The sequence below is a fragment of the Argopecten irradians genome, chromosome 10, assembly GCF_041381155.1.
Source record: "Argopecten irradians isolate NY chromosome 10, Ai_NY, whole genome shotgun sequence".
In the NCBI taxonomy this organism is placed as follows: domain Eukaryota; kingdom Metazoa; phylum Mollusca; class Bivalvia; order Pectinida; family Pectinidae; genus Argopecten; species Argopecten irradians.
This window is the reverse complement of record NC_091143.1, coordinates 18610449-18622738: the sequence shown is the minus strand read 5'-3', so window position 1 is coordinate 18622738 and position 12290 is coordinate 18610449. Positions and strand designations below refer to the sequence as shown.

Below are 12290 nucleotides of genomic sequence, written 5' to 3'. Positions count from 1 at the left end.
CAACTCAACTTGTATGTTCAAGATACTATCTTGTACGTACAAGATACTATCTTGTACGTACAAGATACTATAAGTTGAATGTACAAGATAGTAACTTGTACGTACAAGATACTAAGTTGTACGTACAAGATACTATCTTGTACGTACAAGATAATAACTTGTACGTACAAGATACTAACTTGTACGTACAAGATACTAACTTGTACGTACAAGATAATAACTTGTACGTACAAGATACTAAGTTGTACGAACAAGATACTAACTTGTACGAACAAGATACTATCTTGTACGTACAAGATACTATCTTGTACGTACAAGATACTAAGTTGTACGTACAAGATACTAAGTTGTACGTACAAGATACTAACTTGTACGTACAAGATACTATCTTGTACGTACAAGATACTAACTTGTACTTACAAGATAATAACTTGTACGTACAAGATACATAAAATTTTGTAGTGGCCCTAATACGCCGCCGTAGTTTAAGTACTTTTTGTAACTTTTATGTATATCTTTTTTATATTGTCTACTTTTTTTCTTAAGTTTTTGTAAATTGTTTTCATTTTTTATCCGACAATATTCCTTTTTTGCTGCATGGAATTCTTTCCTTAATTTATCACACTGTGTATTGTACCATGGTTTTTCTGGTCTGTTTATTACCTTTAGCACGATAATGTTTTTTACCAGATACTTTTGAAGCTGACGTTGTGAAAATATTGCTTATGTTGTGTATGACATTATCTATTTCATCTCGCGAAATGTGGTCAGTAGGTTTATTACCTATAAGATCTAATGCGTTATTTAGTAGATCCATATTATCGTTTTGCTCGTTTACAATATGCTCAATAAAATCATCTTTTAAATCACTTTTCCACTTTATATACCCATTATTGTCCATGTTCATATTAGAACATTCTTGAACTTGGCAATGTGTGGGAGTTCCAAAAATACTGAACTCAATTCTGCAATGTACATCCGAAAACAAAGGATCAAAGTCAGAAACTTCAAACTCATTAATACAATTGAATAATTCAGATGACACAATAAGATAATCTATTACTGTTGAATTATTACATGTGGTTTTCCCTATGAATTGGTCATTTCCAATTCTACCATTAGCAATGTACATGTTATTTTGCCTACAGAACTCAATTTATTTGTTTCCATAATTGTTCATTCTAGAAGTACATTTACTGTATCTCGTAAGAGGTATGTTCATTCCATTTAATTTTTCAAAATCATGTAATACATTGAATAAATGCTCATCTTCACCAATATTTAACACATCAAAAAGGCTATCGTCAGGCTCAATATAATCTTGTCTAGACTGAGTCTTAGCATTGAAATCTGCAATAAGTGATACTTGCGTATTGCTATTACAAAAACTAATCATTTATTGCTCTATTTCTGAAAAGGCGTCAATAGTTGAGTATCTAGAAGTTTCAGGTGGGATATAGATATTACCGAGTAATATTTCATAGTCAAGATTTAACAAGGATTTCGATATTATTAACCATTGTACATATTCGGAATTACTGGATTTAAAATGTAGTAAATGTTCAATATTTTCTTGTATACAATAACAATACCACCCGATCGTCTTTTACATTTAGATCGGTGTTTTGCATAGAGGTGTTAATACAACTTCAGCTCTTTTCCAGAAAAGTGGAGGGGAGCTAATTACGGTGAATATGGTATTGATTTATTGTAAAATTAGATACTGATGTTAACACTCTCTAAATTTTTAGGATCCCTTCTGTGACTGTTATTTGTGATGGTCGCATAAGCATACCTACAATGCGCTTGGGGGAGTCGTCATTATCATAAGGGCAGCAACACAGAAAATCTTGCATCAAGGCGTTCGCAACAAATACTGTGCAATATCTAGTCGTGCCAGGACAGCGGGAGTGGAGGCAAAAGTGCATGAGTGCTTCAAGAACTGGGAGGCATCGAATCTAGCTATGGAGTCAGACATAATTGTAGAGGGATTTCTAAAGGCAAAGACCATGGGATGAGGCATATGAGAATGGTAGGAGACGATGATTCGTCAGTATTTGCTAATATACGTGAGGAAGTGCCGGTTTCGGGACCTCATGTGGAAAAGCTGGTGGGCGCAAATCATGTTTGCAAATGCCTTCTTGGAATTTTAGAAAAGCTTGTCGTGGAACATCCAGAGCATAAAGGCAAAGGAAATCTGACAAAGGTGACCAGGATCCTTTAGTGGCAGCCGTAAGGTGCGCTATCAGGATGCGGTCGGCGAGCAAAGACACACAACAGGCAGCTAAACTCCTGGCCAGGGATATCTGAAATTCTGTTTGTTCTCATTTGTGACTACACTTCAAACCTTGCGGAAAGCTGGATGAGGATCCGGTCCAAGTATGACGGTGGCAAAGTATCCAACCACTTTATCAAGTGGTCTTGGCACACTAGATGCTATGCAGATGGAGTGCGCCTCAATCTTGGACCATAGTGGCCTACTGCAGTATGGGAAAAGGGTACCGGTACATTACCAAGGAAAGTTTTCACCAATCTGTACGTGACACGGAAGAGAACACGGAGTACCTGCACCAGACCCAAGGCCAAACCAGAAAGCACATAGCGAAGATGGGAGAAGCGCCGTGCAATCTCAAGAGTGAATTCCACGCAGAAGGCGAAGCAGGAATATGGGCACGAGTCCATTGATGTCAGTCCAGATGTCTCAATACAGGCGTTGCAGGAGAAAAAGGAACTATTGCTGCAGACTCGGGTCCATGTTTCTCCTGAGGAGATTGCGCTAACAGTGAAGGAAACTCGTTCACAGGCAGGGAGTAGCACTTGGAAGGACGTGCGCAGGATAAGATTGACATCCTCTGTATTCGGCCGCATTGCCAAGCGACGTCCATGCATAAATGTCCGTCCCCTTGTATAGAACTGCTCTACAAGGATTTTTACGGCACTCATACTATGGAAATAGAGAAAAGAAAACAATAGAGGAGGTAGCATGTGAGGACTATGTAAAATCAAAAGGAGGTAAGTTGCTATACGGAAATCTGGGCTTGTTATCCACCCACATCATCACTTCCTTGGTGCCAGTCGGGATAGTATTGTTATGGAGGATGACAAGGCTGTAGGGTTGATCGAGGCCAAAAACTTGCTCTATGACAAACCAATTAATGTCACCACCGCTGCCAACCTCAAACACATGCGTAACTTCCCTCTGGAGTCGTCGACTGGTCAACTGCGCCTAAAAGCCAACAATTACTTTTACTACCAGTGTAAAGGTCTTGTCAACATTGTCATTCTTCCTTGGATTGACTTTTTTTTTGTACGTACAGAGCGACCATACCAGCTCCATGTGGAACGGATAATGAGGGACGAGCAATTGTGGGAGAATGTTATTGTCCCTAAGCTTAAAGCCTTCTACCACAAAGCAATGCTCCCTGAATTGGCCTGCCCCCGTGCAAGACTCAATCCATGGATGCGTGAACCTGGTGTGTGAGTATGTGTCAAGTATCATTTCCCAGAAGGCACATTTATTGAAGACATGATATATGTGTGTGATAATTTAATACTTTATATTGTTATATTGGCAAAGAGTATAGTGAAATGGATGATATTTATGTTTGTAGTTGTAATTATCACACACAATTACACTAGAGTGCATGTTTCAATTGATGTGATTTTTGTGAGAGGAAATAATGCGTTAAATCAAAAACGTGCAAACGACCTCTTTCACGAACAATGGGAATTTGCCCACGAACCAATTTTATTAAAACTAAATGTTACATGTAGTAACATTAATGCAAACCCTTGAAATACATTTAAAAATTCAAAAGGTCCCAGGGGCCTGTGTTGTGGCCAAATTAATGTTGCCCAGTACAGGTGTATGACAGGGTTCCCTTTTTTATTATTAAATATGGAAATATGGGTGTCATTTTCGGCCATGTCAATCATTTACAATGGTGATTCACCCACTTCCAATTTGAGTGCACCAAAAATATTTTCTAAAAAGTTGGCTCATTACCTGAAGTAAATATTGTGAAAATTTTAGAAAAATTGTGGACCGGTAAATTTGTCGTTTAAAGGTCTTAGTGAGGCAAGGTCTATTTTTAGCAGTATTACACCGTGGTCGCACCACGGCCCTTTTCAATCATAAAATTGAGAAAACAAAGAAAGTAATTTCTTAATCTTATTTAATACTCATTAGTTACATTAAATGTAAAGTAATATATGATTTTATAACCTATATATTGTAGAATAATCAAAATATTGAATCACAATAACAAAGTATTTCGGAATTTTTAGGGCATTATCGTTCACTTTTCAAGCTAGATGATGATTGCAACTGCATTCTCAGAAATATTCTTTTTATTTACAGCTGAAAGGCATATAAATTAAAATAATAACAAAATTTAGAAAAAAAAATGGGTGGGAGTAGATTATTATGTAAGAGAATCAAGTTTTTACCAATTTTCACACATCCAGGTTATTAGTACATATATGTATAATGTTGTTGTTTTTCAAAATATTGTGCTTTCAAAGTGTTGGCAATGGCATCAAATCACACCATTACAAGTTTTTGTTTTTTAAAAAGACAAATTGATATATGATTTTTTTTCGTTCAAAATTGTACTAACTTTACTATATTAAGTATTTCTTATTTTGTGATCAATCAACTGAAGTTTGATTTCGTGTTTTTGATTTTTTTCCAGAATTTTCATGAATTCCATAAAGGTTAAGTAAGATTTTGTTTCAGTTAAAAAATAACAGCATCTTGTATGGTTAATGAAACAGTCAATAATTTTTGAGGTCCACAGTTTTATTTTTCATAATTAGTTTTGTGTATCGTAAACACATCATACTATCAATCAAAATGACATAAGATTTATCATTTCAGGTATTATATTTACATTTTATAAGAAATTTGGTTATCACAACATGAATTTTACATGTCAGGGGGATCCAAATAAATTGATTTATACGTGACACAAAGCTTAGTAACATACAGTATATGTAATACACTGCATTTAAATGATTTCCAGTTTGATCAGACACTCTCATTTCCTGTTTGACTGTTTCTCCATTATCTCTGTACGATTAATACCATATCCGCCAATTAACATTTTTAGAGATGTTTTTGTCCATAAGGATTACTTCAGAATTACTATAATTCTAAACTCAAAGTCAGTTTATATAGTATGGAATAAAACGGTTTCATCGCCACACACTCATTACCATGGGACTATACACCATGTACATGTACTGTGATCGAAGCCTTTCTTTTGTGTCTAGTACTAAGTAAAGCTGTTTATTTTCTTATTATATAATAATACTAACATGGAATTATGATAAATATGATATTATTAAATATTAAATATGATTATTGAAAATAAAGATACTGTCACGTTTTGATGATCTACTTACAGATAACGTCTATTTTCATTATTAAAACTGCTTCATTCAGTTATAGTTATTTTGCAAGATTAAAGAAGTATTTGCCATTAAAGTTGCTCCACCGCTGGCAAATGGTAGTTTTTCACTATCAAATACAGGAGCAGAGAATTTAGTACTTTTCTTGTTACTTACTTTACACCACTACCACCATTGAAAAGTTTAAGCTTCTAATTTTACTTCAAGTTAGAATTACGAAAAATAATTAATTGCATCCCGAAAAAATTCTGTGGCACTATATCCTATATGGAATGAAGTACTGATTGCGCATGCACCAAGGCAAAATAAATCATTTTATATTATTTTTTGTGTTAATTAGACATATATATACACGATTAAACACCAATTATTGTTCAAGTGATGGATATCATTTATGCTCTGTCGGCGGTGGAGCATCTTTAATGTATCTTAATCTGAAATGATACATAAATGAGTTTCCCGACTAAATCTAAAACAATACAATATGTCAAAGTGATGAGATTTACATTTGTTAGCATGAGTCAATATAATATCAATATCAGAAGTGTTAGCCCTGCAAATAATTGAACTACTGTAGGTTTGTAACATGACCCATGTAACCTGGTAACTCTTCCCTCTCAAACCATACAGTTACAGAATCCCATTTTAATCACTCTCTTCACTGTAAATATGCTTTATAATTACAAAATAAATCATTAGAACAGGACATATAAGTGAAGCTACTTCAAATGCAAAACAGCTTAATGTGGTCATAAAACACTCAAATGTTTTGTAAATTTTGAATATGTAAAACTTAATTATTTTTTTCTACGAAGTATCACTAAATAAAATAATTTGAAATCATATCAAGTGTTACAGATGAGTATTGGATTATACATTATTGTTGACACAGTTAGATTCTTGATTAATGATCCAAAATAAGTATATTTATAGCATTATGTAACGTCACTAAAAATAGACCTTGCTATATTATAACCTTTAAACGACAAATTTACCGGTCCACAATTTTTCTGAAATTTTCACAATATTTACTTCAAGTAATGAGCCAGCTTTTAAGAAAATATTTTTGGTGCACTCAAATTGGAAGTAGGTGAATCACCTTTGTTAATAATTGACATGTCCAAAAATAACACCCAAAATTTCGATATTTTTGTCTTTAAAATGTAGCCAAAATTTTTTTGTTACATTTTGCCTACATAGTTGTGATCATAATATGTAATTATTTATACTCTTCAGAAAATAATACAGTTTTATGACATAAAACATTATTTTGATACCCTGGATCAAAAAGGGAACCCCGACATACACCTACTGCAGCTTTAATTTGACCATAGCACAGGCCCCTGGGACCTTTTGAATTTTTTAAACGTATTTCAAGGGTTTCCATTTATGTTGCTACATGTAACATTTAATTTCAATAAAATTTGTTCGTGGGGAAATTCCATTGTTCGTGAAAGAGGTCCTTTGTTGACTGGGGCTGTTATTTATGGTTTATGATTTAGGATGTGGACCTAACCTTTACAAATTTTACACTGCCGTTATACTGTTTATGATCTTGTCATTGTCAATAATCTACGTATATTAATATTTTTAAGTTTTATTTGATTTCCATGTTATATGTGATGCAATGAAATGCTTGATTTTTACGATTCCGTGTATAAATGACTAAAGTCATTAATTATGTATTTTCAGTTTGATGTTCCTGCGAGGAAAACAGCAGTGAATAAACCTCAAGCTAAGAAACGCAAGAGAGTGTGATAGCAGTTCTGACTCAAACGAAGACATTGACATCTTACCAGGCACTTCAAGGACTCCAACGTAAGACATCTTGTCCAAATTGTGTAATAATTTAAAATATCTATTCTAAACCATTTCATGTCATAACGTTTACATAGATAGCTTTATAGATGATTAGCTCACGTCATACATGTCATTTGAATGTTGGCTCCACCATCCAGATTAAACTGCCGAGACAACATCCACATATTGATATGTGACGGAACTAATATCATAAATATCAATAATTTGTATCCAGATCCCGACAGCGAGTTGTCAAATTTGTTGGCCGGAGGATATCCCACCAATGGATTATTGATGGCACAGGCATACTTGAGTGGTACTCGGGAATTTATTCCTATTTTTCTTCTTTTTTACAGTTTAAGTACATCTCGGTTCCTCCCAGCTTCACTACAACTCGATTCCCTCCATTTTATCTACGTTTAAACAAACTTGCCGTTCACCTTTCACAACTTGTAGGTAAGACAACATACCGGTATATAATCTAAGTATTTGTGTATATGTTGAGTCATGTTGTATTCCACTTGCACTTTTACAATTCATCGGGATTTTAATGTGACACATGTAATTAAAAGAGTGACTGTATGAAGAATTAGATGAGGTAGAACAATGTTTACATATATCCATACTATAATCTCTTAAAGAATTCTACTTTTGCCAATCACTTAGTGTCCTGGGTATCGTTTCACAAAGAGGGTGTAACTTACGATCAAATTGTATTGTCTAAATAATTCTCATTTCTATTCGTCCTGGCTTGACTACACCCGAGTGTCCTCCAGCTTGACTACGCCTTGGTTCCCTAATGATTGCTAACATCTCAGTTCCTTCTACATAATAATTGATCACAAACCTGTAGGTATTTTGAGGAGGCTCTTTAGCAATATATATTCTCCAACAAAAATATGATCGATCGGTTGAGAAAATATGAATTATTAGCAATAATTATCAATCTATGATTTTGCTAGACTTTGAATTAATTACTGGCATAATCTCTACAGTTTGTACAGGAGTGAATACAAGTGACATCTACAAAGTGCAGCTGCATTGCTCTGAGTGAGAAAATGCATGTCAAACTTTTATCTCACCAGATTGTATCAGTCTTGATGATCTAATTATAATTTGTAATGTTATAATCTTGACATTTGATTTATGTATTTATAGTTTGATCTTTAGAGATCACATGGCAAAGACATACCAGTACTGCTGAGAAAGTCCATATGACTTGACTTCCATATCTGATAGATCCTAGTCTGCAACCAATTCCTGTTTGTTATATCCTAATAGTACATGAACTTTTGGTACTAGGTAAGTCATATTCACAAGAATATTGAGATTTAAACAATGTTTATGTATCTATTATGTTTCAAGTTTATTAGTTTTACCCATTTTGTGTCTCTTTTACATGCATTTTTTTTTGTCTGGTGCCATCACTCTGTATATTTCTGCCAATCATCTAAACAATTTTACAATTTCTAATATGTTTACAGAATTATCCAAAGACACATTAGAAACAGTCACAGACGGAAGAAATCCTTGTGTAACTTTTGTTATTCTCACCTTGATTGAAACATAGACAATTCTACAAGTGAGATGTTCCGAAGAAACATCGACATTGATTTATTTAATGAATTTCTGCCGGAGGTATCCTGTATCTGTACCTCATGGTATCAGTTATAAATTCAATCCTTCATTGATCAGGTATACAAATGTATCTTAAAAAACATGTGGTATGAAATTTCTGTCCATCAGCAACTATAATGCAGTTTTCCAAATCTAAGAAGTCAAATGAATGTTTAAAACATATTTTCCTTAAAAAGTTTGATAGATTACATTAATTTAACACCTTCAACCATTTGAAACCACTCCAGAATAAATATGCTAAAACTGACGTAATGTGTCTGATCAAAGGCCTCCATACTTTTAGAAAGGTTCCTGGGTTCTGTGATTTGAAATGACGGTTGTATTTACCATGCTATCCGGAATCGCTGTCTCTCTATATTTTGTCTGTTAGTTTCGCCGTCAAGTAGGACGCTCGGTTATGTTATGCTATATGTGAGAAAGGCCTCCATACTTTTTAGAAAGCTGGGAGAAAGCTGAGAGGCTCGGTAAACGTGAGTGCTCAGTAGCAGTGAGTACTGTGAGTGCACAGTGATTTTGAGTACTCGGTAGCTCGGTAGTGTTAGGCCTTAGGGAAAGGTTCTTAATAGATAATATAACATTGATTTTATCGTAGTCTGGTTATATATGTACGAGTAGGGATTATCGAATCACCCGAGGTAGGGGAGACTACTCGCATAGGCTTATAGATAATTCAGTAGTTGTTGCTAATCATTTAATAATTATTCTGATCTGTATGATTTATGCTGTTTGTATATTTTGAAGTTAAGTTATCATGATCACTCAGAGGCACTGAGTGATCAGTAGGATTGATATTGTAAATCATAATATTTAGGGATAGATAGAATCACAGCTAGATCAGCTGTGTATTATTTGTATATATTTGCACTGAGTAATTTGATAGGAACAGTACATAATATAGACACTATAGATCATCAGTTAATTGTGACTGGATCGGACCCGGTAAACGTCACATAATTTGGTGGCAGCGGTGGTGATTCTTGTCTATATTTTTGTGCTGTTCGATTACTCAGTTTTTAAATAAAATGTGATTTTAGATTTAACTGTTATATTATTGTGAATATGATTTCTGATGAGACATCTCGCACTCAGTTGAGAAATTCTGAGATGGATTTTGGTGAGGATAGTGGACAGGGATTTCACTCTACACCAAAACTACAGATGTCGAAGGGGAGCAGTCATTATAGAGATTCTGGTATAACATCTATGTATGCAGATGGCAGAACTTCTGAGGTAAAGGCAGATATTGCTGATTTATATAGCAGTATGAGCACGCCTGAAGATATTTCATCTCATGAGATTGATAGGGAGATAGAGAAAATGCAGGAACAGTTACGCCAACTAGATGTTCAGAATCAGAGCCTGCGAGAGTCTGCTAGTCAGCAAAGACTGAAGAAATCATCACACGAAGGAAATTTGGGAGTCCGAAGTAAAGGGGAGAGCACTCCTAAGGTGAGATTCTCGGAGAACACCCATTCCTCGCGATTTGATGATGATAGAGCAGACAATATCACTTATCGAGACAGAAATCAAAGAGGTACAGCTCGATTTATCGAGAAAGAAGATGTATCAAGCTATTATTCCCTCAGCGGAGGAGAACGAATCCAAAGTCGATCGCTGATTTGGATGATAGTGATTATGAGGACCAATCATTGAGTAGGAAACCCAATGTAAAGCATGTGTCAGTAAAAGCCTCTACATATGATGGCACGACACCATGGAGGGATTATTTGTCTCATTTTGAGACATGTGCTCGAATTAATCGCTGGTCAGAGTATGAGATGGGACTATATCTTGCTGTGAGTTTGAGAGGACAAGCTCAGGGTATACTTGGTGATTTACCTACCAGGAAGCAAGATCACTATTTCTCATTAGTGAGAGCTCTCGAACAAAGATTTGCCCCACCAAATCAAACTGAACTTTATCGAGTACAGTTGTTGGAAAGGAGGCAGAGGGCTAATGAAACACTTCCAGAGCTGGGTTCAAAGCTATTCGTAGTGTTAGTTAATTTAACCTATTCCAACTGTTTGAAGGTGGAGTGAGAGAAACTTTGGCCAAGCAAACAGTTTATCTAGAAATCACTAGCTGATTCGGGGGGTATGCGTATTCGCATTAAACAAGCGAGACTGAGAAACTTACAGATTGCGATTCATCTGGCTGTTGAGTTGGAGGCATTATAGAAAGCAGAGAAAACATGGAAAATGATGGTCATGCTCTATTTGAGGTAGACAACGCACTGAGGGTACTGAAAGCATAACCATCTCGTCGAGACTTGAGAAGTTGGGATGGAATCCATGTTGAGAGAAGTATCCAACAGGAAGTTGGAAACGATGCAAGGAGATATCAGCCAGTTACAATCGGGAGTGATAAAATCAGGCCCGTCAGCAAAAACAATAGTGGAAGGATTCGAACTTTGAGCGACGCTGTTTTAAGTGTCATGAAACAGGACATTTTTCGAGGGATTGTCCCACAGCTCAAAAAACAATCCGGATAAGAAATCAAATGGAGCTGCTAATCCAGTCAGGACTAGAACAAGAAGGCGCAGGAGTAAACAATCAGCCGGAATCGGAGTATCCTCTGCTGCTCAGGAGGCTGGACTGTATATCAATGCAGAAGTTCAGCATACAATGTGAAGCTGTTGGTCGATACCGGAGCTACTGTGACAATCTTGTCACAAGAAGTGTATGAGAGAATTCCACAAGAGCGGAGACCAAAACTGAGAGAAGTTAAAAAGGATGTCTTGGCAGCTAATGGAAGTGAACTCAAAGTCCTTGGTCAGGGAGGGTTTTATGATAAAACCTGAAGGCTGCAGGGATGTTTACTTTGAGGCAGTAGTTGCACAAATAAGCAATGAAGGAATCCTTGGCCTTGACTTCTTGAGATCAAGAAATGGTCTGATTGATCTGAAACGTGGATCGCTTGTTCTAGACGATATGCCTGTTGACACAAAGTACGAGGGAACACTTGGATGTTTTCGAGTTGTCGCTACTGAGAAGATAACCATTCCTGGTAAGAGCGAAATGATCATTACGGGACAAGTTAATTTTCCTGTGGGTAAACAGATGAAGGATGAATCACTTATTATAGAAGGTACCAACTCCTTTCTGAAGAATGATAAAGCTCTGGTAGCCCGATCCTTGGTGAGTAGCGAGACTACTGTTCCCGTGAGTGGCTCATGAACCTGCAGGGAGGATCCACAAACCATTTACCCAGGAACCAATGTCGCTCATGCTAGTCCTGTATCGACTGTGATGGAGACAGTGCAATCCTCTAGTGATGCACCTACAGGAAAACTCAGAGAAGATTTGGATCAACTATTAGAGAGATCAAAAGAGCATCTGACTTCCAGAACAGAGCAACAGGGTCAAGGCTTTACTATTGAAATATAGTAACTTGTTTGCAGCATCCGACAGTGAGGGCGATGTAACTGCGCTAATGTCGTT

At 36.0% G+C, this 12290-nt stretch overlaps 1 protein-coding gene across 3 annotated transcripts; it reads left to right on the top strand.

The window, feature by feature from the left end:
- The first annotated feature begins 369 nt into the window (after positions 1-369).
- On the top strand, positions 370-9108 carry LOC138333320 (uncharacterized). Of its 3 annotated transcripts, none has more exons than XM_069281619.1 (5): positions 370-3477; positions 7105-7230; positions 7569-7668; positions 8371-8514; positions 8697-9108. In XM_069281619.1, the coding sequence occupies exons 1-2, from the start codon at positions 3092-3094 to the stop codon at positions 7133-7135; spliced, it is 417 nt and encodes a 138-aa protein (XP_069137720.1). In that variant the 5' UTR covers positions 370-3091; the 3' UTR covers positions 7136-7230; positions 7569-7668; positions 8371-8514; positions 8697-9108. The 3 variants fall into 3 exon arrangements, with proteins under 3 accessions (XP_069137720.1, XP_069137718.1, XP_069137721.1); XM_069281617.1 differs by having other exon boundaries at positions 7569-8061; XM_069281620.1 differs by lacking the exons at positions 7569-7668; positions 8371-8514; positions 8697-9108 and adding an exon at positions 7448-7533.
- The last annotated feature ends 3182 nt before the right edge of the window (positions 9109-12290 follow it).

Excerpts from the sequence above, each read along its gene's own strand:
- LOC138333320 (XM_069281619.1), top strand. The coding sequence starts at position 3,092 with ATGGAGGATGACAAGGCTGTAGGGTTGATCGAGGCCAAAAACTTGCTC. Across the intron at positions 3,478-7,104 it reads TGGATGCGTGAACCTGGTGT|TTTGATGTTCCTGCGAGGAA; the intron begins GTGAGTATGTGT and ends ATGTATTTTCAG.